The 26,824-nt window shown below is 42.0% G+C and overlaps 1 protein-coding gene across 2 annotated transcripts in view; it reads left to right on the forward strand.

Annotated features, from left to right (window-relative positions):
* Nucleotides 1-26,824, forward strand: part of LOC116272742 (laminin subunit alpha-1-like) — a 74,881-nt gene that overhangs the window by 11,481 nt on the left and 36,576 nt on the right. For both annotated transcript variants that reach the window (XM_031661517.1, XM_031661518.1), the window contains exons 11-23: nt 3,360-3,481; nt 5,697-5,783; nt 6,049-6,242; nt 7,580-7,722; nt 10,320-10,409; nt 12,021-12,132; nt 13,053-13,212; nt 19,472-19,682; nt 20,163-20,279; nt 20,406-20,569; nt 22,848-22,983; nt 23,492-23,585; nt 25,511-25,627. In XM_031661517.1, coding sequence (XP_031517377.1) covers nt 3,360-3,481; nt 5,697-5,783; nt 6,049-6,242; nt 7,580-7,722; nt 10,320-10,409; nt 12,021-12,132; nt 13,053-13,212; nt 19,472-19,682; nt 20,163-20,279; nt 20,406-20,569; nt 22,848-22,983; nt 23,492-23,585; nt 25,511-25,627 — 1,747 coding nt within the window. The remainder of the gene's footprint in view (nt 1-3,359; nt 3,482-5,696; nt 5,784-6,048; nt 6,243-7,579; nt 7,723-10,319; nt 10,410-12,020; nt 12,133-13,052; nt 13,213-19,471; nt 19,683-20,162; nt 20,280-20,405; nt 20,570-22,847; nt 22,984-23,491; nt 23,586-25,510; nt 25,628-26,824) is intronic.

Genomic DNA, 26,824 nt, shown 5'->3' on the forward strand with positions numbered 1-26,824 from the left:
TTGAAGGGAAATGCACTGCCCACCAAGGACACACCCGAAGCCTTGGAGATCCTGGGTGTGGCCCAATCACAAGGAAACACTGGAGCCAAAACAGAGGAGTTAGGACTGCGGGCTCCCAACCTGCCTCCCACCACATTTTGATTCTGGTTTTCCCTCTTTTTACAGATCTGTATTCTGTGTTTGTCCCTAGGGACTTCATTCATGGTCACCACTTATTGACAATTCTTGTCACTGAAACCCACTATAAACAAAAAATGGTGTCTGGGCTTAGAGGATGGGATTTCAGGGTTGCAATGGTCCTTCTATTCTTGTCAGAGTCCCTTCAGATCTTTTTTTTTTTTTTTTTTTTGAGATGGAGGCTTGCTCTGTCACCCAGGCTGGAAAGCAATGGCGTAATCCGTTCACTGCAACATCTGCCTCCTGGCTTTAAGCGATTCTCCTGCCTCAGCCTCCTGAGTAGTTGGGATTACAGGCGCCTGCCACCGCGCCCAGCTAATTTTTGTATTTTTAGTAGAGACAGGGTTTCACCATGTTGGCCAGGCTGGTTTCAAACTCCTGACCTCAAATGATCCGCCTGCCTTGGCCTCCCAAAGTGCTGGGATTACAGGCATGAGCCACCACGCCCAGCTATCCCTTCAGATATGAAGTCTGAACTGTAACAGCCATGCCAGGCAGTAATTTAGTGTACGTTTTACACACCTGCAACAATGGGGAGCTCACTCCAGAACAGCTCAGCTCATCTTTAGGAGCTCTGATTCTTCCTGAAGCCGGTGCCCCTGGACCATGCATCTGTTGGTGCATCTGTTGGTGGTAGGATCTTAACAAATACCTTGCGAAACTACTTGATCAAGTCCCTCTTTCCCGTGTCCAAAGGCCCTGAATCTTCAACCTTCCAAGTCACACACCCTCACATGGCTGGAGGCCGGATGGAGTGGTCATGGGTCCATTCGCCAGTCTGGGGTGTGCATGTCACTGTCTGTCTTTGGTATCCTGCCCTGAGCCTTTGCTCCCGGAGTCGATGGGAGCATCTCTCCTTAACTCGAGGTGCTGTGTCTCCACGGCACAGCCTGGACAGGGTAGTCATGTCCGCCCTGTCACTGCTGCCTCACAGCGTTGACTAGACACAAGACCCTTGCACTCTTCTCACCAATATAGCGCCTCCGTCCCTTCTTCCTTGCTCTTTAAGCCCAGGACCTTCCCTTCCGTCCTCAGTGTTTCAAATCCTTTTGTGGTTTAGTGCAGTTCATTTCCCTTCAAGATAATCTCCTAAGCACTCCCTCTGTATTTATTGTACAGGTAGATATGAAGACCGTTTTGGATCTGATTTTGTCGTTAGTATACAGGATGTTCAGGTCACTGGGCGTTTGGTGTTATCATAAAAACGATTGATTGGGGCCGGGCATGGTGGCTCACACCTGTAATCCCAGCACTTTGGGAGGCTCAGGCAGGCGGATCACCCGAGGCCGGGAGTTAGAGACCAGCCTGACCAATGTGGAGAAACCCCGTCTCTACTGAAAATACAAAATTAGCCGGGCGTGGTGGCGCATGCCTCTAATCCCAGCTACTCGGGAGCCTGAGGCAAAAAAAATTGCTTGATCCCAGCTATTCGGGAGGCAGAGGTTGTGGTGAGCTGATATCATACTGTTGCACTTCAGCCTGGGCAACAAGAGTGAAACTCTATCTCAAAAAAAAAAAAAAAAAGTGATTGATTGGAAGTATGACTTGGAAGGGGCTGGGGAGACAGAGGACAAGGGCAGTAGCTTGGGAGCCCCTCTTCCTGGTTACCCACTCCCTACCACCGCCTTCTGGCAGATACGACTGAACCTTTTTACGTAGTGAAAAATTGGCAGGCATTCTCTGTGCATTTCCCATAGCAACGAGTTCAGCCCACACTTTAGTTCTCATCAGGAGGTCCTTATTTCCCGGCCACTCCTGGGGCAGCTTGTCTTTGCTTCTCTAGGGAGCCCAGAGTCTGTCGTGTGTCAGGGGGAGCTGGTGTTAGCCGTGGAAAACCTGAAAATCTTCGATTCTCTCTCATCGTCTAATATTTATTCCTTGTCAAGTTTAGGCCATGCCATGAACACATGTCTTTAACACATTTACTTTTCAAGAGAGAGATTACAAATTTTACTTCTAAAGAGAGATCAGTTAGAGAGGTCAGGTAGATCCCAGTAAAATTTGTCCTCATCAGGAAAAAAATAGGAATAGAACTTTAAAATGAAAAACACTAGAATTTTTAAAACATTTAAATGAACTTAAAATAGTCTTTTTTTAACATGTAAAATTATGTCTTTCTGTATCACCTCTCACTGCCAAGGAGAAAAGTGTGAGTCAGCCTGGGAGTTTGCTCAGGGGTTCCTCAGCGATCCTGGTTTTTCGACTCAGCTGCATCAGACATGGAATCCTGTGGCCAGGGACTGAGTAAATAGAGATGAATTGAGCAAATGCCAGTTTCAAATTGGAATCAGATGGCAAGAACTGCTTGTTCTTTTAGCTTTAAAAATGTGTACCCTTTTTAATAGAAAGACCGTAGGTCCAAAGGATGATGTAAAGGTTAACTGGAAATGCCACATGGGGTGGCCCGTGCCTGTCGTCCCAGCTACTTAGGAGGCCGAGGCAGGAGGATCACCTGAGGCCAGGAGTTTGTGACCAGCCTGGGCAACATAGCAACCCCCTATCTGTATAAAAAAGTTAACAATTAAACAAATGTGGTGGCATGTGCCTGTGGTCCCAGCTACTCGACAGGCTGAGGCAGGAGGATCACTTGAATTTGAGCCCTGGAGGTCAAAGCTGCAGTGAGCTATGATTGCACCACGCACTCCAGCCTGGGCAACACAGGGAGACCTCATCTCTAAAAAAAAAAAAAAAAAAAAAAAAATGAACTGAAAGTTAGTTGGTGATTGCAGTAATCTATCAGTGGTGCTCTAAAACCGTGAGTTTTCTTCCCTCATCGTCTATTTCCTAAATCGTCTGTCCATTCTTCAGTTCCTTGCATGTGGTTGTTGAACCCTGACTATGTGCAAAACTGGTGCTTCAGATTGTTTTTTGGGCCACTAAATACTTTAAAACTGTGTTTTAAGGTTCTGCAAACTGCTTTTAGGGCTCCTATGTCTATTTTCCTTAAGAAGAGTATACTAGTAATTTCTTGGCTTTATTGGATGAATGCAGCCTTATGATGAATGAAAGCCCCAGAGCTGGAAATGATTTCAGGATTTTAAGAATATGGAGGAAAATGCTCCCCTTATGTTTTTAAAAGCTCGCTGATATAAAACGTGGCAGTGCTTAGCTATTACCAGATAAGAATGATTTCTAACAATTTCCCCTTTTTTTTCTCTCTTCCTTTAAATGTGGGCTCCCAGAACTGCGGCGATAACACAGCAGGTGACCATTGCGATGTGTGTGCTTCTGGCTACTATGGGAAGGTGACTGGCTCAGCAAGTGACTGTGCTCTGTGTGTCTGTCCTCACAGCCCCCCTGCCAGGTGAGCCCCCACAGGTGCAGCTGGCATGCTGGGCTGCCCAGGGCTGCTTCAGTTCACCCTCAGTGGTCTGTGTTAATGAATATTCTCCTTTGGTTGCAAAAGGTTAATTTTAAGAAAAAGTGTTCATTCTCAAAAGCATTGGAAGAGAATCTTTTCAAAAGCAAAGCATCTGTGTTGGTACTGGATGTTTGGATGCAACCAGTTAAAGAAAAAGGACTTCTAGGTTTTGTTTTTTAAGACTCATTTTAGCCCACAGCATATGTATCCAATCTGCATGGAGATGAATTGTTATTAATTTTATTGATAATGATACAAAAGAACCCAATTACCATTTAAGAGAATAGGATTAGAATTTATATAAGCTGGCGCCTAAGTGCTGAAATGCACATGGTGATAAAATTGGGACTAGTTTCTATCTTGTACTCATGATGTTTGTACAGAATTATCTGAATGCAAAAGGGAACCAGAAATTTTAAGTGGGAATTAGAATATCAAAGAATCCTCTTGGGTTCAAATGAAAATTATAATTCGTCAATAATATTTTATTGTCACTTAGAATATTTGGCAAGGTATTGAACATGTAAAGATCAGATGTTAACTTTTGGTATACTGCAGCAAAGTCTTCCTTTTAATATTTGTCTGAATCTTCTGTTTTTTTTTATTGCCTCCAAGTAAATGATGCCTGATGGTGAGTACTGAATGAGAGGCACTATGTACACTTCCCTTGCAAGCTATGAAGCATCCTAAAATGTGTTGTTACTAGTGCTTATTTTTTATATTAAATCTGTATATGTAAATTTTGACTTGTCAATTCCATTTCTGTAGTCTGTGCTATAGAAATACTTCCGTGTGTGTAAAGTTGGATGTGTTTTAGCATTGCTTGTACTCATGAGGAATAGGGGAAACAAATATCTACTTACAGGGAATTGATTATATACATTGTGTTGCATTCCTAGAGTGAAATATTTTACAGACATGGAGAAAAGAATAAGGCATATCTGTAGGCACAGAATTAGAGAAATGGCCAGTTGAAGTATGTAATTGAATATGTAGTGTGATGCCATTTTGGAAAAAATTCATATCCACATGTCTATTCATACCCATGTTATAGGTGGCTATATGTGCCCAGAGAAGTATTGGGAAGGACATTCTACCCTACTACTCTGCACATTTCCGTACTGTTTGAATAGTTTACTTCTTCACTAACAAAAAGGTTATAAATGTCCCCAAAGTCCACATTAATAAATTAAAATTGTGCTATCAGGAAGAGATTGTGAGGATGTGAACATTCGTGTGTGCTCAGAATCTGAGATGCCCTAAAACACATGCTTTATTTTCTACGTATTTTGTTTCCACTGAAGTCTGTCCCTTTACTATTTTAAGGAGGAAAAAGAGTCAGAAGTGGTATGGGGCTGGTAACTGATGCTGGAAACTTCGTCTTGCTAACCAGAAGGAACCAGGCTTGGCTTTAACCGTTTTTGTTTTTTATTGTCTCCAGTAGTTTGCATGCACCCAGCTCAGCCTCTAGATGGCGCATTGGTAATTTAAAACGTGAAGGCAGAGGGTAGAGGATGTTGAGAAAAAGGAGTAAAACAAAAGCAGAAATCCATGAATGAGGAGATCAAATCCCAGTTGATAATTACACTTTGAGAGGCTCTGTCATTTTGCTTCTGGTAGCCTACCACATAACTCCCTGCCTGCCTTTAGGTTCATCGATTCTCCAATTCCACCCTACTTCCTTGCCTTTGCTTCCCTGGCTTGCCTTCCTCGCCTTACATTATAGTCAATAAAGTTCTTTTCGACAGCATGTGTTCAGCCATCTTCCCCCTGCGGGTTTTCATGCTTGCTCATAGTTGTTTCAACTCTCTTACCACCTTATCACTTAGTAAGCAAAGACGCTTTTTCCTTGGGACACTCTCTTGTTGGGTGGCTAATTAGTGATAATCCCTAAGGTCAGTCTTCTTCCACTTAACATTCACACGATTGCCCCTGGACAGGGTCTTATGAATGTCTTTTGTATACAAGATGTGCATGCACTTATTGATTACATTTATTTTCCTTCCTTTTGCCCAGTAGATTGTAAGCTCTAAAAAGCTATGTGTGATCACGTAACTTTGAGACCAGTATAGTGTATCCTAAGAGTAATGAATAAGTACTTTAAGGAAAGATGGAAATTGTATATCTGAAAATTCAAGAAGAAATTCTTTTCCTGCAGTTTTAGTCCCACTTGTGTCTTGGAAGGTGACCACGATTTCCGTTGTGACGCCTGTCTCCTGGGCTATGAAGGCCAACATTGTGAAAGGTACATGGGTGGATTGTCATGTTTAAATCCCTGGGTACTCTGTTTCTTTTATAAGATGTTGGGCATATTTACTATAGTGATCTGGGAGCCATTATCAATTTGCATGTGCTTGATTGAAATAAGACCTCATTACTGTTCCAAAACAAGTTTTCCCAAGGTGAATGGATCTGTGCTTTGCATTTCATTTGGTGGAAATGATTAGTGTCATGAGTTAGAAGCTGGTATTGACCATCCTGTCTGTACGTATGTTCCTTCCTTTCTGTAGGTGCTCCTTGGGCTATTATGGGAACCCTCAAACTCTAGGTGGCAGTTGCCAGAAGTGTGACTGCAACCCGCACGGCTCTGTCCATGGCGACTGTGACCGCACATCTGGGCAGTGCGTTTGCAGGCTGGGGGCCTCGGGGCTCCGGTGCGATGAGTGTGAACCGAGGCACATTCTGATGGAAACGGATTGTGTTTGTGAGTATTTCTCCTCTAAATGTGTAAAGATGGTTTTTCCTCCCAAATGTGTTGGGAAAGAAGCGGTGGTGGCACACTAAAGTGTCCGCAGGATACAAACCTCCTGTTTTATTTTCATTTTGTTATTTTCTAAGCATAGATCACTGTTGTATCTGCTGAACTGAACCTTTCATCATGTGTTTTCCAGCTGCGGCAGGAGGTTCTCAGATACCAGTTTATTCCTCTGGCACTCAGAACAGCACAGTGATTTCAACTTTCTCGTTTAGTGGCATTAATATTTCCTTTAGTGGAGCCGGGAGTGATTCAGTGCGGGAGAGGAAACAGCTTTGTGGGGTTGTCATTTGTGTTACCCCAATTTCATGAGAGCTTCCGCTCTTGGCTATCATGGATTTTTTTTTTTTTTTTTTTTTTTAATGTAGTCTTGCTGTGTCCCCCAGGCTGGAGTGCAGTAGCGCAATCTCGGCTCACTACAACCTCCACCTCCTGGACTCAAGTGATTCCTCTGCCTCAGCCTCCCGAGTAGCTGGGATCACAGGTGTCCACCACCTTGCCTGGCTAATTTTTGTATTTTTAGTAGAGACAGGGTTTCACTACATTGGCCAGGCTGGTCTTGAACTCCTGACTTCAGGCAGTCTGCCGCCTCAACCTCCCAAAGTGCTGGGATTACAGGTGTGAACCACCACGCCCAGCCTATCATGGACTTTTGTAAACTTTTTTTCCAGTTCTGATTTATTTTACCAGCAAGTGCATGAGATAGTCATCTTGGGATGTCTTCTCAGGGGTTAATGGGGAAGATAAGGAGGCCTGTTAGGATCATGGCATTGGAGGTCTTTTTTGCTTTGACTTTTGTGTTGATTATAGGCACAAACACCCCCACTGTTCTGTCCAGTGTCCTTCACTTGTACTTGCGAAAGATGCATTTGCAAACTGTCTGGGGAGGTGACAAGCAGGCTGTGGAAGGGAATGCTGGGATTCAGTGCGGTGGGTCCTAGTTAAAGATGAACCAGGCAGCATCACGATGGGGGCAGAAGAACGAAATGTGTGCCAGAGCTGGGCGCCACTCTCGGCCTCAGCTGTTTCTTTCTGTGTGACCTCAGGGAAGTTACGTATCTGATCTGAGTCTTGGCATCATCATTGAATAGGGGCCTAGCACTTCCTGCCGTGCCACCCATGGCACAGTTGGAGTGAGAATGAGATCAGATATGGTGCATGGGGTTTTGGAGTGTACTCTGACTGCATATGTCATTTTCACAAAACAGCTTATACAACCCCATGAAAAAATGGGCAGACCACACCGCGTTAACTTTAACTCTCCTTTTTAAAAATTTGTCTTGTAGCCTGTGATGATGAATGTGTAGGTGTGCTGCTGAATGACTTGGATGAGATTGGTGATGCCATTCTTTCTCTGAACCTCACTGGCATTATCCCTGTCCCATATGGAATTTTGTCAAACCTGGAAAATACAACTAAATATCTCCAGGTAGGTACTGGAAATACAGAGATGAACAGATACGTGTATCATTGAGGGATATAGTCAGTGGAATGGTGGGAGTCATTGCATGTGTCCTCCCCGCAGTGTGAGAGCCCAACTTCCATCAGCCCCTGCGGGCAGGTTTCCAGTCTTTCCTTGACTGTGACCAGTGACAGGCACTTACTTATCTCACATGCTAGCTTGTTTCACAGTTGGCAGCTTTCATTGTTTCAGTGCTCCCTGGAGGACTCCTTATCAATGCTGTCCTCTGTGGCCCTCGTTCTGCCTTTTGGGATAAGACCAAATCCACTTGCTCTTCTGTAAGACAACTTTGGGTATTTAAAAACAGCTGCCCTATGAGAAAAGCAGAAAATAGACCAGGCACCGTGGCTCACACCTGTAATCCCAGCATCCCAGCACTTCGGGAGGCCAAAGTGGGCAGATCACAAGGTCAAGAGATTGAGACCATCCTGGCCAACATGGTGAAACCCCGTCTCTACTAAAAATACAAAAATTAGCTGGGCACAGTGGCACACGCCTATAATCCCAGCTACTTGGGAGGCTGAGGCAGGAGAATTGCTTGAACCTGGGAGATGGAGGTTGCAATGAGCCGAGATTGCACCACTGCACTCCAGCCTGGTGACAGAGCAAGACTCTGTCTCAAAAAATAAATAAATAAATAAAAAGAAAAGCAGAAAATAAATCTGAATAGTATCTTCTTTACAGTTGGCTCATGCTGAAGATGAACCGTTTTAAGTATATTGTTATTCACTTCACTAGAGTTGCGGGGCACAGAACCTCTCCTCCCTGGAAGACTACATTAAATGTCTGGCAGTAGATCATAGTTTTATGTTTTCATCAACAGGGCCTAGGTCAAAAAAGGATGAAGAGTTAAGAAATTTAACTTAGTAGACAGTGTCCTACTATAGCACTTATTTATTTTTATTATTTTATTTATTTATTTTATTATTTTTTTGAGACAGGGTCTCCCTCAGTCACCCAGGTTGGCATGCGGTGGCGCAGTCATGGTCCACTGCAGCCTTAATCTCCATAGCTCAAGGGATCCTCCTGCCTTAGCCTCCCAAGTAGCTGAGACTACAGGCACACACCACCACGCCCAGCTAGTTTTTTAATTTTTATTTTTAATAGAGAGGAGCTCTCGCTATGTTGTCCAGGCTGGTCTCGAACTCCTAAGCTCAAGAGATCCTCCCACCTTGACCTCTCAAATTTCTGGGATTACAGGTGTGAGTCACCGCCCCGACCCACTTTTAATTCTCATTGGAAAACAATGTGATTCTTAAATTTTGCTTTATATATGCGTTAGAATTTGACATAATCTATGCAGTGTGCCAGGTAGCAATTAAAGGGATGGCCATTCCTAAATGCCTTTTCTTAGATAAGAGCTTTCCTCAAACTTAATAATTCCTTAGCGGGGTGTGTGTGTTTGTGTGTGTGTTGGGATGGGGCTGGTTCTTGGATCCATCTTGATTTGCAGTGGTCTTTTAGGGACCTCTAAGAGATGTTTTTATGTTATGCTTTCCTCAAATGTCACAAAGTGTTTTTGAAAAATGAGAGCTTTTGGCCGGGCGCGGTGGCTCAAGCCTGTAATCCCAGCACTTTGGGAGGCCGAGGCGGGTGGATCACGAGGTCAGGAGATCGAGACCATCCTGGCTAACATGGTGAAACCCCGTCTCTACTAAAAAAAATACAAAAAACTAGCCGGGCGTGGTGGCGGGCGCCTGTAGTCCCAGCTACTCGGAGGCTGAGGCAGGAGAATGGCCTGAACCTGGGAGGCGGAGCTTGCAGTGAGCCGAGATCGCGCCACTGCACTCCAGCCTGGGTGACACAGCGCGAGACTCTGTCTCAAAAAAAAAAAAAAAAAGAAAAGAAAAATGAGAGCTTTTAAATCTATTAAAAAAAGAATATTTAAATGTTTTTTCCAATCACTACATATACAATCAGTATATTAATCTGCCAGTATGGGTCCCAGGGATATAACAATTTTCTATATATCAAATAAGACAAATATTTGATTTAAATTTTAACTCATTTTGAATGATTTGCTCTAAATAAACCACTTGTCCGTTTTCTTTAAATAACTTTTTGTGTTTATGTAAAGTATTCATTGAGTTTTAAGGTTTAAACAAAATCATACAAGAAATTAGAAGGATGTTGGCATAAATTAAGCACTTTATTTTTCTTTATTTTTAGTATTTATAAATCTTTCTTTATTGAATTCTTTTGTAGTTTAGCCTAAAGGCTTTTTTTTTAGGAGTTGCAATTATAATTAAATTTGTGTGACTCTGCTATTGAGATAAAGCTATAATTTTATCTGAGAATTGCAGCAGTATCAGATTCTGCTTGTCACACCAGATTTTAAATTTATATCTATATCAGAAATATAATGCAAAGGATGGCAGTATGGAATCTTGTCGCTATAATCGAAACCTAATGTGATCTATTTTCTTTTCTTTTTTTTAAATGACAGTTCCAAGGAAAGAAGAATTTCTTTCTGTGAACAAAAAGGAAATAACAAGTGCTTCTTAGTTAAAAATCAGAACATTTTACTGCGAAGCATTATAATTTATTTCCTCCATTCTTCCTAGGAATCTTTATTAAGAGAAAATATGCAAAAGGACCTGGGAAGAATTAAGCTTGAAGGTGTTGCAGAAGAAACGGACAACCTGCAAAAGAAGGTAAATTCTTTCCATAATGAACCAACCTTCCTCCCAGTCCCTCCCATCAGCCCTCCTGAACACTTGCCTTGGGGCTGTCCGCAAGGTTCTGATTAGATCATGCCAGCCTCTTCCTCCCACGAGCTGTGCTCCAGTTACTTAATCATCAAATTGGTTTTGACCCTGCCAGTTTCTGTGGTTTAGTGGGAAAAGGCTCCCTACTTAATGTCTGTTGTCATCTCTGCTGAGGACAGAGTTGGGCAGTCTCTTGGCTCTGACTTACATTTTCTCCTCTGAAACAAAGGGTGGGGCGGGGATGAAAAGATCGCTGAGGTTTCTTCCTTCTCCTAAATTCATTCAGTAACCAAGCACAGGGTGAGCCCAAAAGCATGGACTGAACATCAGTAATGCTCTCTGAAACTTTCTGGGTGGAGCAGGGAGCGCACAGACCTCACGACGTGGTGTCTGTGCAACCTTCAGGCTTCAGGTTGGGGTGGTTCTGATTTTAGGGCCCTGAGTGGCAAGTGAGCTTGTTTTTATGTCCTCAGGGAATTATTTATTCTGTTTCACCTGTGACAGGAATGGCATTTAGTGACCTAAAAAAGAATCTCACCCTCTGCAGATGGTGAGGAAGGATTACTGTCAAATTTACTATTTTTTCATTTATGAATTTTATGCGTGTGTGTGTGTGTGTGTGTGTGTGTGTGTGTACTGTGATGCTGTATCTATACATATGGATATCTAATCTCCATCAACACATGCACACATACACAAACATCACCCTGGAAAGTATAGTTTGGCTCCTGTTAATTTAGAATTAACGATGTTTTGGAAAGAGTTGAAGGGTTTAAGTTTGGGTTTAAGTACCTCATCAAGCAAACATTTGGTTGGAAATGATAAGCTGATTAAAATAAATTCTCTGTATCCATTAAAGAAGATTCTACTTGGTCTTGACTGGAAAACACTTTTAGACCCAGTCTGAGTTACTTTACATTCTTGGAAATTACAAACAACCTTTCCTTTTACAAATAGTAAAAATCCAGTAAAAATAACAGCTGAGGACAGCTAAGTGTCAGCCTCTGGGCTGCTGACTTCCTGGCTCTCGTCTTGTGTAGTTCTCGTAGCAGCCCCGGGAGGTAAGCATTACTGTTTCCCAAGTGTTACAGACAATGCTTGGAGATGTCTGGGCCTATCCACAGCCTGGCAGAATCAGATCTAAAATCAGCTTGACTGACTCCGTGTTAGCTCCTAGAGACTAACATTTCATAGGCCATACAAATCAGTAAGGTTTACTTTCTATATTCTGTATATTTGGGTTTTAAAGTGAATTGAGGGCCTTCACAGTATAGACACTAGGAGAATCTGTAGTTTAATACACAATTAGCCTGCTTTTGAAAACATACCCATCTTTTCTTACGCTGAGTGAGTTGTAGGTTATTTCATTAACTACTGAGTCCATTTATAACCCCAAAATATGAACCTCAGCTTGCATAATAGTGCTCATCTTTACTCTATATTCTGGAATATATGTTGTTGCTGATAAGCAACAACCACGGAGTACTAAAGTTTGCATATTATTTAAAGTCAGACTCCTTAAAGTCAAACTAACCTGAGACTTTATTTTTCCACCAGCTCACTAGAATGTTAGCAAGTACCCAAAAGGTGAATAGGGCAACTGAAAGAATCTTCAAGGAGAGTCGAGACCTGGCCATAGCTATTGAGAGGCTGCGGATGAACATCACAGGTAGTGTGGGCAGCGTCTAGTTTGAAGTGTTTGTCCTTATCTAGTAAGAAGTCACTGTCGCTTTTTTAAACATACGAATAGATGTATATCTCTTGCATTGGGCTTTCTGGAACCAGAGGGACTGCAGTAGTTTGGGGATCCTGAAATGTGTAAGCTTTAGTCTTTCACTGAGAGTTTTAGCTTTAAAAAATGCATATTTCTTTTCTTATTTTCTGCATTACATCTAAAACTTAGATCCTAATTCTCAAGCCGCGTTATGGTAAAGTTAGTATGGTAGCTCCCCATCCATTTGCCCAGAATAGGAGCTGACAGTATTTGGGACTTCAGTTTGGTACCAAGTATATCCATCATATTAGAATAATTTAACCATTTCTCAGTTGGGTGTGCTGTGGCTTTTAGCATGCTATTTTCAGTTTTCCAGCTACCAGAAATATATGATCACTCTTCTTTTTGAATTATAGTGTAAGGGCTTAAAAAGTACAGAATCCAATGCAAATCAGACTTTATAGGGCAAAAGGTAAGGAAATTATTAGAACAAATTATGTTTAATTTAAAAAGTAGGATCAAGCATTGGTGGTTTATTTATGTAGTAAATATTTATTGAGAACATTTATTTTTCATGTGCAGATGTTTCTGCCAGGTACAAGGAAATGCTGAGGTTGACACCATGTCCCTGCCTTTAGGGAGTTTATTGGTGCATGGAAAGACTTTGAAATAGGCCAGTAATCCCAAGTTCATGGATGTTTAGTTAAGGGATGTACAGAGTACATTGGGATACACCAGGTGGCCTGGCCTGGCATGGAGGTCCAACTCAGCTTAGGTAAACAGAGCAGTCCTCAGCAGAGAAGTTTCTAAGTTTTTCACTTGCTACTAGCCACTTTTCAGAGGCTTATTAAATAATTGGTGAATTTTCTCCATAGAAATTATTGAAAAGACAACTTTAAATCAGACTTTGGATGAAGATTTCCTGCTACTCAATTCTACACTTCAGAGCATGCAACAGAATGGGACATCTTTGCTGGAAATCATGCAGAGAAGAGACTTCACACAGTTGCACCAAAATGCCACTCTTGAACTCAAGTAAGTTCCCAATTACCGTTCACAATGCAACCAAGTAGAGAGAGAAACTTGCATGCTATCTCCAAAGGAGAAGGAGGCATCCTGGAAGAAAAGTGCTCACTGGGAATGGAATATCCTAAGAGAGGAGAAGGGTCCCTGTGGTCAGGTAAAGGAAGAGGTGGTTACTGACCCCTCCAAATATAGAACGGTGTAATCTGTGCAGCCAGTATAATCTATCTTTGTGCTATCATGCAGTGGCTTCTGTCCTTTTCTGTGATTCTGGGATGTTTCCACCTAGCACAAACAGCAGAGCCTCATAGTACTGTAGACCAAGGATAAGGCAGTAAACTCTCATAGAAAAAAAATCATTGGTGGCCACCAATACCGTGAACTCCAAGACAGGTCAATGTTATGCCAGAATAATTGAACTCAGTTCTATACAAAAGTACAGTTACACTGAAACCCATGATGTGAAGTGACACAGAGATCACAGAGCATTCTTACATACAGTCACAAGGAGTTTGGAGTTTCCTTTCCAGCTTTTATCTTAGCATTTCCATACAGGTATTACTTGATATACCAGCACAGGCTGTGTCTCTGCCAGATTGTAATGAATGTCTGAAGTGCTGTTATAAATAGTTACATGATACTTCATCAAAACTTTGTTCTTGAATTTACTATCTAAACTGTAATCAGATGAAATGATATAGTCCTGTGAGATATTTAAACTTTAATATTTTGCTATTTTAAATTATGTTGTGATGGACTTCTTATGCAAATGCTTTATATATTTTTCTATATTGAAATATCAAATATTTATTTATACTGTATATATATGTCATCTTTTTCTGTATTTCAGATTATTATCAGGGTAGATATTAAGAAGTAGAATTATTGGCTGGGCATGGTGGCTCACACCTGTAATCCCAGCACTTTGTGGGGCTGAGGCGGGCGGGTCATCTGAAGTCAGGAGTTCAAAACCAGCCTGGCCAACAAGGCCAACCCCGTCTCTACTAAAAATACAAAAATTAGCCTGGCATGGTGGTGGATGCCTGTAATCCCAGCCACTCAGGAGGCTGAGGCAGGAGAATTGCTTGAACCTGGGAGGCGGAGGTTGCAGTGAGCTGAGATCGTGCCACTGCACTCCAGGCTGGGCAACAGAGCAAGACTCCATCTCAAAAAAAAAAAAAAAAAAAAAAGTAGAATTATTTAGTCAAAGAATTTGCATTTTGAGGATTCCTAACATGCGCTTCCAAATAATTTTTTAAAATATTTTTTAAAAACAATGTGCACTGCCACCAGCAACACACTTGGGTATGTGGCTTTTTTCATCGTGGAACATAATTTTTGACATTGTTGATTTTTTAGGTGAAAAACAAAAGGATGTGTTTACAGTTGGATGGAGTTTGGAGAGAGGACTAGTAATCTAATTACTAGAATAATAGGGCCTTGAAAGGGCTCTGAGAGAACTAGGATCTAAAGGCCTTGGGGGGAAATGAGAGGAGGGTGTGGTGCCAGGAGACGGGTGTGAGCAGCTGTCTCTGGAGCCCCTCCTCTGTGCCAGGAGAGTGCCGGCTTCTCTTCTCACATTGTGCTCTGTGGTCATCTCAGTCTTTCCAGGTAGGGGAGAATCCAGTTGAGGAAACTGAGGCCCAGAGAATATAAGTAACTTGCCCTATGTTAATTAAGCCTCCAGGACAATATGAAACCTGACCACAAACCTGAATCTGTTTGAGTCTAAACCCTATTATTTTCCCACCCAGAACAAAAGGAAGTACCATTTGAGACCCAATCCATAAAAGATGGGCGGGTGGAATTTGGATAGTTAGAGACATCGAGGGCCTTTCAGGGGCAGGGAAACGAGATCTCAGTCTAGCATAGGTGGAGAGCCATTGAGCGAGGGAACACTGGAGCCAAAGAAGCTCAGCTGGAGTTTGCATCGAATTTGAGAGGCAATGGGCAGTGGTCACAGAAGCCAAGTTGAACATTAGTCCTGCAGCCCCGACTGCACACTGAGGCTTCAGCTGTGTTCCTCTTGGGCATCTCCAACCAGGTCTTCCCAGGACCTGCCCACCCTGGAGGTGACGCCCCTGAGTTAGACTCTGCTCCCTAACCTTCCTCAGCCCCCGACACATCTGAGTTGGTGGGGAGCATGTGAAGGATAGAGATTCCCAGGCCTACCCTGCAGATCCTAGAGAATCATTTTGTGAGGCTGTCCCTTCCCGCTGTTACCCGTCTGAGATCAGTGCATTCATTCATTCATTCATTCGTTCAGCAAAGTGACCTGAACCCTGGCATTGTGCCAGGAGTTGGGGACATACAGGGGAACAATAGAGCCTTTTGCCCACTAGGAACTCCTGGTCCATTTGGGGAAAGTTTATTTTCTGAATATGCACTTTAAATACAATAAGAAAGTTTAAAACAGAGGTCAAATTTTCATCTATAGGATGATGTTACTATCTAAACCACAACCACATGAAATGATATAGTCCTCAATGACTTGAACAAGATTAACCCCCAAAAACAAAACAAAACAAAAAAAACCCCAGCACTCTTCATTAGCTTCTTCTAGCAAAATTGACAGAGGAAACTGGTGTTTCTCAAGCTATGTTCCTCTACAACACTAGTGTCCCATGAACTCCTAGGCAGATTCCTTGAACAAATATTAACTTTCCTAGGATCTGCAAGGCGGGCCTGGGACTCTCCATCCTGAACAAGCTCCCCAGCAACTCAGATGTGTGGGTGGCTGAGGAAGGTTAGGGAGCAGAGCCCAGCCCTAGGGCGCCGCCTCTAGGATGCGTGGTTCCTGGGAAGACCTGGTTGAAGAGCCTGAAAGGAGGGGGAGAGGCAGGGCCAGCCCCCACCTCCACCTGTTCCCCTCAGTGCCTCCTGACCCTCCCCTACTGGCGACGGCCTCTACGACCCCTTTCTCTGTCACTGCCATTATGGTTTCACTTGGAATAAAGTTATTGATAAGATTGCTGATCTCTAATTTGTAAGTAAAAATATTACTAAAGAGACCTTTTATTTTAAAAGTCAAGAGTTTAAAATGTATACTCTGGCCTCCACTTTCCAATTTTCCATAGATAATCCCTATATATATGCCATTTCAAATTACATGGATGATTTTAGGAATTATCTGCTTTTTAATGATAATTCTTAGAAAATTGGTGGTTCATGCTAAAGCATGGCGATCACATAGATGAGAAGTTGAGCACACAGACAGACTGGTTTTCATGGTGGGTTGGGGGTCTCCAGGACTACCACCACATTCAGAGTTTCACCAGGACCCCCAGGATCCAGCATATAACTGTACTTACGGCTAAGATTTATTAAGGAGGTCCAGCCAGATGGGACAAAAGGACACAGCAGAGTCTGGAGGAATCCATGAAGTCCTCTCCCCATGTGGGATCCCAGAGAGCACTCCTCCCCCAGCAAGAAAAATGCAGCACCATGTGTGTGATGTTTCTGCCCAGGGAAGCCTGTCAGAGATTCTGTATCCGGGGATTTTGTCAGAGCTGTACTGGTAGGCACCCTCTGCCTAGCACATAGCAAAACTCGACTCCCAGAAGGAAAGCAGATGTTCAGCATAAACCACGTTGCTTACACAAACAGCCCAGGTAGTGAGCTACTCTTAGCAGTTAGGGATCTGTGGGAACACAGTCCACCTCACCAGCAGGCCTTTCAAAGGAGAGCGGGCTCCAGCCTGCCACGTTGACTCTTTACTACACACTTTGGATTATCGTTTGTAGCTGTTTTTCAGATGATTTCCATGCTGGTATCTCAGACCTATTAAAATATTTTTATTTATTTATTTATTTTTGTAGTCTCCCAGGCTGGGGTATAGTGGCGTGATCTCAGCTCACTGCAACTTCCGCCTCCCGGGTTCAAGCGATTCTCCCTCCTCAGCCTCCTGAGCAGCTGGGATTACAGGCGCCCACCATCATGCCCAGCTAATTTTTGTAATTTTGTATTTTTGTAGAGACAGGGTTTCACCATGTTGACCAGGCTGGTCTTGGACTCCTGTCCTCGGGTGATCTGCCCACCTCGGCCTCCCAAAGTGCTGGGATTACCGGCGTGAGCCACTGTGACCGACCAAAGATACTTCATTAAAGAAGCACATGCCTTGACATAGTGTCTGCTAAGGAGAGACAAGTTCTGTACTGCAGGTCTTCTCAAAGCTTTTAGTACACTCAAAGCTTTTAGTACGCCCATCAGCAGCCCCGTGGAGGATCCAGCTACGCTTCTTTCACCCTGGAATATTTGTTCAAGGAATCTGCCTGGCAGTTCTTGGGACACTGGTGTTGTAGAGGAACGTAGTTTGGGAAACACCAGTTTCCTCTGCTAATTTTGCTAGAAGAAGCTAATGAAGTGCTGAGTGGGTTTGTTTTGTTGCTTAATCTTGTTCAAATTATTGAGGGGTATGTCATTCACGTGATTGTAGTTTACATAGTAGAGTTACCTTATAGATGAAAATTTGGTTTCTATTTTGAACTTTATTTGTTTTCTTTTTGAGACAGGGTCTCACTCAGTCACCCAGGCTGGAGTGCAGTGGCATGATCTCAGCTCACTGCAGCCTCCACCTCCCAGGCTGAAGCGATTTTCCTACCTCAGCCTCCTGAGTAGCTGGGACTATAGGCATGCGCCACCACACCTGGCTAATTTATTTTAAATTTTCTTAGAGAGCTATCTTATTTAATAAAAGTAATAACAGATTCATGATCAGACATTAGAAATATATTGGGTTTATTCGTGTTTTCTTATGTATATGTTTTAGTTCTTGTTGCCTGCTCATAATGCAAAGTCTTTATTATCATTAAAAATTGTAAGTATATCATTAAAAATTGTAAGTCCTGATGCTATTCTAATAATGTCAGAGTTCAAATTTATATCCTTGACAAATGTTTTTGATCGTGTCTTAACCCAGTAACCTGACACCTGTGAAAGCTGAGGGCGTTTTACAAGGCATTTTCCATAGAATTTTTCAAAGTTCTCCTGACAAATTGAAATGAAGAGTTCATAGGATATTCCCCACCACTGCAAGGATTTGTAGCATGAAATTTTATTATTCTATGCAGCTATAAATTCAAAATTGATTTAAATAAGCAGTTTGATGGCATATTTATAAAGGCATAGGAAAAAAAATCGTTTGATATTCTAAAGCTTGCGTTTATCCATGGTACAAATCATATCTTTTTGTCACTTTGAATTTGAAAGCTTTTATGAAATCTGCTTCTTCTTAACTAGCTGCAGAAAATCCTTTTACCATATATATAAATTGGTAAATTCACTGAATAGCCTTCTTTCAATTTCTTGCTGTATTATATATAATGAAAGATGGCAGTTCCCATCAACTCAGAATGTTGTCCCAATTTCCTGAATCCAGATTCATGGAGATGATCTTTTTTAATTCCATTACTAAAATGTATTAGAAAGTTTAAGTGTTCAGATTCTCACAAAGCCCACTGGACCCCAGTTTACCAGGAAATTTGGGGAGGAGGGGTTTAATGACCTTCATCATTTATAAAATCATCAGAGCTGATAAAAGAAGTAAAGCTTTGGGCCGGGCACAGTGACTCATGCCTGTAATCCCAGCACTTCGGGAGGCCAAGGCGGGCGGATCACCTGAGGTCAGGAGTTTGAGACCAACCTGGCCAACATGGTGAAACCCAAACCCTGTGTCTACTAAACAATACAAAAATTAGCTGGGTGTGATGGTAGGCACCTTAATCCCAGCTACTTGGCGGGCAGAGGCAGGAGAATCGTTTGAGCCTGGGAGGCAGAGGTTGCAGTGAGTTGAGATCAAGCCTTTGCACTGAAACCTAGGGGACAAGAGCAAGACTTCTCTCAAAAAAAAAAGAAGTAAAGCTTTGAAAGCTTCAAGACTTGTGCCTGCTCATGGTCATCCTAACCAGCTTAACTTGAAATACACCTGAGATGAAAGGTCACTGTGCCTGTACATTTCAGCAAACTATATGGGAACGTGGAAGGTCACTGTGCACTTGTATAAGTACCGTTTACTTCCTGGCATGAATAAATGTATCTGTGAGATGCACCACTTAAAAAAAAAAAAGACAATTTGTTAAGGATAAAATATAAACCTGCCATACCAGTAGCTATCTTAGAAAAATTGTTTCCATTCTTAAGAAGTTATGATGTATCACTTACAATTTCAAAAAGAGACTAGGCATAAATATGTAAAAAATTTTTCCACTATTATTTCAGAGATAGGAGTTTTGTTGTTCATTTACTTACTATGTGAACCATTCATATTTATCAGGGCTGCTGAAGATTTATTGTCACAAATTCAGGAAAATTACCAAAAGCCACTGGAAGAATTGGAGGTATTGAAAGAAGCAACAAGCCACTTCCTTTCAAAGCACAACAGTGAACTAAAGGCGGCTGAGGTGCTTGTGAGGGAAGCCGAGGCAAAGACCCAGGAAAGCAACCACCTGCTGTTCATGGTCAATGCTAACCTGAGAGAATTCAGTGTGAGTCTCACTCTCTCTCTCCTTCTCAATTATAACGGGTAACAAAATACTCCAACGTAAGCAATTAAAAGTGAGCCCTGGTCTGGCCAGGTGGCTCACGCCTGTAATCCCAGCACTTTGGGAGACCGAGGCAAGCAGATCATGTGGTCAAGAGATGGAGACCATCCTGGCCAACATGGTGAAACCCCGTCTCTACTAAAAATACAAAAATTAGCTGGGCGTGGTTGCGCGCGCCTGTGGTCCCAGCTACTCGGGAGGCTGAGGCAGGAGAATCGCTTGAACTCGGGAGGTAGAGGTTGTAGTGAGCCGAGATTGCACCACCGCACTCCAGCCTGGCAACAGAATGAGACTCCATCTCAAAAGATAAAATAAAATAAAAGTGAGTCCCGTGCACTAACTTCTGCACATAGCATTAGGAGCCAAAGGTCAGAAGCACAGTTGCTTTTATGAAACATCCTTAAAATGCCATTTCTGCTGCAGGATAAAAAGCTACATGTTCAAGAAGAACAAAATCTGACCTCAGAGCTCATCGCCCAAGGACAAGGACTGATAGATACTGCTGCTGCACAAACAGATGCTGTGCAAGATGCTCTAGAGGTGAGTTACCACTCAGCACGGCCACAGTACAGTTTTTAAAGAATCTTCACACATCTTGTCTATATGCACATATATCTGTTATTAAATAGATGTGCATATATTTACAATATTAATTTCTCCATGTAGCACTTAGAGCATCACCAGGATACGCTACTTTTATGGTCTGCCAAAATCAGGCACCACGTAGATGACCTGGTCATGCACATGTCCCAAAGGAACGCACTTGACCTGGTCTACAGCGCTGAGGACCATGCCGCTGAGTTCCAGAGACTGGCAGATGTTCTGGACAGGTAGGAACACGCCTTTGTGGGAATTCAAGAGTTTGCAATCTATTGATTAGAGAAAACAAAGATGGACTTTTTTTTCACAGTGATGGGTCACTCTTCCTTTGTGTAAAAATGAGCACTCCTCTTTTATTTACCTGGCAAGTTAGATTCCTTCATGTCTGCTAACATAGTTTACCATTGGCCTACATATCTGATGGAAAAATGCAAATAACGGGACAAGACTTAAAACACATAGTATGCGGCCGGGCACAGTGGCTCACGCCTGTAATCCCAGCACTTTGGAAGGCCGAGGCGGGCAGATCATGAGGTCAGGAGATCGAGACCATCCTGGCTAACACAGTGAAACCTGTCTCTACTAAAAATACAAAAAATTAGCCGGGCATGGTGGTGGGCGCCTGTAGTCCCAGCTACTAAGGAGGCTGAGGCAGGAAAATGGCGTAAACCCGGGAGGCGGAGCTTGCAGTGAGCCAAGATGGTGCCACTGCACTCCAGCCTGGGCGACAGAGCGAGACTCCATCTCAAAAAAAAAAAAAAAAAAATAGTATGCTACAGTTTCAAGCCATCAGGTCTTTATTAAGCACTTACTGAGTGCTCAGAGCTTTGTTAGGTTGCAGGTGGGACAGAATGAGGTTATTAATTTCTTTACAGATCCAGCCTTTTTGGAGTGTATTATTTGGGTGGAGGATGTGGCTGTCCACTCTCTCCTATAGAAGTGTTGAGAGTCTCTTTTCCAATCCCTGAGAGATACCACCTCCAATTATTTTCTACTGCCTGAAAGTCTGCCATTGTAATACAATTACTTTAGCTTATATTTTTTGGATATTTGAAAAATATGTACTCAACTTGCTAAAAATGCCTTTAAATGAGAAGCACAATTTTAGCCAGCCGTTTCAAACTTGTCTGCACACTGGAATCTTCTGGGGAGCTTCTTAAGACACCAATGCCTTTGTTCCTTAGCTGCCTTCCCCACAAAGGTTGTGACTTAATGGGACTGGGATGTAGCCTGGGTTTTGTGATTTTTTTTTAAACCCTAAGATGATTCTAATGTGCAGCAAATGTGGGACCTGAAGTTTTAGGTGTTACCAGTGATTTACACAATACTGTGAGTTAATTGGTAAATTTCTTTCTTTAAAATTTGGTGTGCATTATGGGTGACAAGGCTGACCACACTGGGAAGATGTATGTTCTTGTGTGTGCATGTTCTGTGGAAAGGGAAGGATGCATATCTCTTTATTTGAAAAATGCTGACATAAAAGATTAGTTCACACAACAAAAGCAATTAAAAATGATATGATAGAATATTGCATAAATTGTGTGCTAAATTGAGTACTGCTTCCTAATATGTCTTAGGGATCAGTAGTGGAAAATGGCATGAGATACTAGCTTCTCTCTTCTCATCAGTTTTCATCATTTCCCCCACAGAGAAAAACATGTTCTGACTCCATACCTAGCTAAAACAAAATCTTTATTACTTTGTATGACTAGTAGAAGCAATTTGTTGTGATAACACGAAGTTAAATTAGTATATTTTATTTATAAATCATAGAATTTTGCCAGTCCAATAGTAACAAGCAATAACTGCTAATATTTGGTCTGGGAATTGCCCGACTCAATAACCTTGGAAATAAAATGAAGTGAGTTACTCAGCAGGCAAAGATGTGCCCATTGCCAGACTTTATTTTCAAGATCGAGAGCACTGGATGACCTTGTGCCATGACCGGTTACCAAGTTCCTAAGTGACGTGCCCACTTGTTAGAATGATGTTGAGCTGATTGAAATATTAGCTGATCTTCCTCCAGAATTTCTAGTGAATTTTGTAAAATTGTCATGCCATTTGAGGGATAAGATTCAGCGACCTCAGGTATGCTTAGGAACACTTCTTGGAGGTTAACAAGTGTGTTGCAGGGAGTTTATAACCAATGCAAACATGCAACGGCACCCCAGACATGCACAGGGGGTTGGAACAGAGATTGAGGAATGCTGAGGGCAGCTTGTGGAAAGTGATGAATGGTTGTCTAAGGGAAACAGCAGTAGTCTCTTCTTGGGTATTGATTAAATAGCAGTTCTGAGTGTTATTATGACAAAGTGGCTATGGCTTCTCAAAAATTGCTTTTGAAGTTACGTGGGAACCCACAGGTTGTTATTTTTTATGGATGATACTCTTCTAAGGGGAAAGAAGATAGGAGGCTTTCAAGACTAGTAGGCATTTATGATTTTTGTGAGTGAATCGGCAAGTTTGATTTAGCTTATCATAACGTATCTAAATATGCTGCTTTGATAGTGGCCTTGAAAATGTCAGAAATGTGTCCCTGAATGCCACCAGTGCAGCCTATGTCCATTACAACATCCAGAACCTGATCGAAGAATCGGAGGAACTGGCCAAAGATGCTCACAGGACTGTGACTGAGATGAGCCTGGTAGGAAATGCCGTGGGCTTCTTTTTCTGGGCTCTGTGGGAGATTGTTCTGTACCCGGTTTGAACAGAGATTCAGTGGCCTCCATTTCTGCCTATTAACATTCTTTTCTGGTGGAATCTGTTTCTGGCTTCTGTCATCATGTGATCTGTGCTTTAATTTTTTAAGATCATAAATACTTCTTTATAGAGACTAGAAACCAGCGTAGAGATGAGAACAATCTCACATTTCCTTGAGCTAAAAATGATAATGCTACTTGATACCTACTGGAGACATTTTTCTTTAACCACGGTGAAAATCTCTATTGAATGGCTAGTTTCCTTCCTTACCTACTTAAAAATGTCTTTGTGTTCTCTTGCCTCAGCCATTTGAAATTGTCCCTACCTGGTACCTGGCTGACTTTCTTGCTGGGAATGTGGCTGGGGGCTACTCTGATGGAGTCACTTCCTCCATCCCCAGCAGGACTCCATCTGCCCTGCTTTCACCATGCTTAAGTGGTTCTGTTTTCCAGCTCTCAGAATCCCTTGTTTCTAATGGGAAAGCGGCCGTGCAGCGCAGCTCCAGATTTCTAAATGAAGGCGACAACCTCAGCAGGAAGCTTCCAGGTCAGCGTGTGGCTCGGACGGTGTAGACAGGCAGAGTGAGCGTGAGCATCTCGCTGAGCAACCTCTAAGAACGTTCTCCTTGCATGCAGCAACTTGAAACTTAGCATTTCTATGTCCTATTTATATTCCGATTTCCTATCATATAAACTTTCCTATCATATAAACTTTCCTATCGTATAAACTTCCTATCACATAAACTTCATATAATTTGGCATTTTTATTCTAGTGATATCTGTTCCTTTATTGTGCAGTCATCTCTATCTTTAACCTGTCCTTAATCCTCCACTCATCGCCTTAGCTTGGAGCCTTCACTGTTCTTCCTAGTGTCTCTTGGGTTATCTTTGATTGGGTGCACTCCTTTATTTTTCCTTGAAGAGATATATTATGCTTGATATTTGTTTTACCTTTCTCATGGGACTAATATCATGTTAGACTCATGGTAGGTTCTCGTTTAATAATTATTACATTAAATCATAATTGATTTAGCCGTTTTTCAAAAAATATCTATGCAGTTAATTTGTCCTAAAGTTTCAAGAAAGAATGACTTGGCATATGTAAAAGCAATCCATCCAATAAACATAAACCAAAATGGCATCAGGAATCTGTTATGTAAGAGAAACTATGTAGGCATACTTTTTAAATAACAAATAACATGCTTTCCATCTTAATATATTCTAATAGATCAAAAATACCAAGATTTCTGGAGGAGTAAATAGTGGGCCATACTCACAGCTCATTCCCTTTACAGGTGACTTACTTCCAAGTCTAACACTGGATCCTTCCACAACTGTCTGAACCAAAGGCTTGGATATGTGCATAAATTTTTTTTCTCATTGAGTGACACAATTTAAAATTTATGTTGGCATCTCACAGTATCGAAAATGCATAATGTGTTGATGGGCTGTAATTTCAGTCTGTACAACTAGAGGTACTTCATAGGTAGTGAAATTGGGAGCTTGCTGGCAATTAAAATTTCTTGTTTTCACCATGTGCTCAAAATCAAAATGTGATTGTATGTTATGAACAGAAATTTTAAAAGTAAAAGCTGTGATCAAACTTGAGAAGGAGGTTAAGTTGAGTTCCAGTTGGGTGGCCAGAAGGGAATAGAAGGGGATGGAGGATTGGCCAGAGATGCAGGTGGGAGACTATGAGGAAGACTCCCAGGTGGGAGCCCACCTTAGGGGTTTGACAACTCAGAGGAGAAAGGTGACCAAGATTCAGATGGGGATAGAAAGTTAGTGCATCTGATTAAGACTGAGTGACTTAAACACAGCTCTTGGTCCTTGAGCTCTAGTAAAATTGGACATGAAATTTAAGTAGAAATATTAGTGAGAAAGTCAACAAGCGAAGTAGAGAAAATGATCGAGCAAGCTAGAAACACATTCTTAATTTCTTTTTTTTTTTTTTTTTTTTTTTTTTTTTTTGAGACTGGAGTCCTGCTCTTTCTCCCAGGCTGGAGTGCAGTGGCGCTATCTCGGCTCACTGTAAGCTCCGCCTCCTGGGTACACGCCATTCTCCCGCCTCAGCCTCTTGAGTAGCTGGGACTACAGGCGTCTGCCACCAGGCCTGGCTAATTTTGTGTGTGTGTGTGTGTGTGTGTGTGTGTGTGTGTGTGTGTGTGTGTGTATTTTTAGTAGAGACAGGGTTTCACCGTGTTAGCCAGGCTGGTCTCAATCTCCTGACCTCGTGATCCACCCGCCTCAGCCTCCCAAAGTGCTGGGATTACAGGCGTGAGCCACCGCGTCCGGCCCACACTCTTAATTTCTATAATGAATGTTGCTCAGTCTTGCTGGAAAAACTGTCAATATTGGGAGTCTCTTTAGAAAGCTATGAATTCTGTAGATGGTCAAGAATGACAAAGCTGTTGCCTAGGCAACCTTTTAGTAGGCTAACCTGAAAGGAAACATTTTTCTCCCTTTAAATAGTTATTGCATTGGAACTCAGTGAACTGAGAAATAAGACAAACAGATTTCAAGAGAATGCTGATGAAATTACCAGGCAGACCAATGAATCAGTCTTGATACTCAGAGCAATTCCTGAAGGTAAGTGGAAAAGACGTTCTTCTTTAAATCACGTCTTCTCACTGTAAAAGCATCACTCAGGAGCATAAGGAAGTCCTGCCTCAAGACTGGTCAAGGCGCTAGCTCAAAAATGAGACTAAGATTGACAAAATTTTTACTTGGAAAGGAATAAGACTTCGAAATGAAAATCATTGGTTTTTAAAATAACATCACAATACTTGCATCAAACTGCTAGAATTTATAATCTTAAAAACAGAGATTGCATAGTACCATCTGAATTGCTTACTTTTGAAATGCTTGACACATTGCTTAGAGGAAGAAGGACCATTGAAAGAAGTCAGCAAGTAAAGAAGCTGGAATGTGCTTTACCTGCCTAAGGGGAAAATGCCAGATTCATTATCAGTGTGGCAAACTGAAGACTGCTTGCTTGGCCGTCTTCCTTAGTGAGGCAGTAAAACATTAGGCTCACTGATCACTTTAATACTGATGGTTTAGAAATGTGGTATTCTTGAAAATTTTAAATAGGGTCATTTTTTTAAGTCTAATACAAATGAATTGCGCGGCACCTCAAACTTCTCTTTTGTTCTTTTGTTGTCTTTTACTTCTAAAGTTTCTATTGTTTTATAGAGACCAGGTCTTGCTACGTTGCCCAGATTGGCCTTGAATTCTTGGCCTCAAGCGACCCTCTTGCCTTGGTCTCCCACAATGCTGGATTACAAGCGTGAGCCACTGTGCCCATCCTCCTTTTTTGCTTAATAAACATCTTTTGAAAAAGTCTTATAAAGTGCTCAAAGGAGCACTTTAAAAGTGCTTTAAAGCCCTTAAAAACAAGAAGCCCAAAGTCCTTCTGTCTGCCGGGCTTCTGTGTGTAAGCATGGAGTCACCTGGGGAAACTGGGCATGCTGCGTTGGGCTTACTTCTTACCTTGAAACAATGAAGCATTTTCTGATCTGGAAGACTTCTTTTTCCTTTTCTTTTTTTATAAGGATGCCATGGTATATTTTGACTAAATGCTTAGTAACATTTTTATTTGAAAATAATTTTGAGCTTACAGAAAAGTTGCAAGGAAAGTAAAAAGGCCACCTGTATACCCTTTTTCCAGCTTTTTCTGCGGTAAATGTTTTGCCCCACTTGTGATTAAATGCTTCAAAAATGAATGATAGTGTCTTTTAAAAATCCTCACCTGGATTTTCTAGAATAACTGAATTCTAATTTACC

This window comes from Papio anubis, unplaced genomic scaffold, assembly GCF_008728515.1.
Source record: "Papio anubis isolate 15944 unplaced genomic scaffold, Panubis1.0 scaffold179, whole genome shotgun sequence".
NCBI lineage: Eukaryota > Metazoa > Chordata > Mammalia > Primates > Cercopithecidae > Papio > Papio anubis.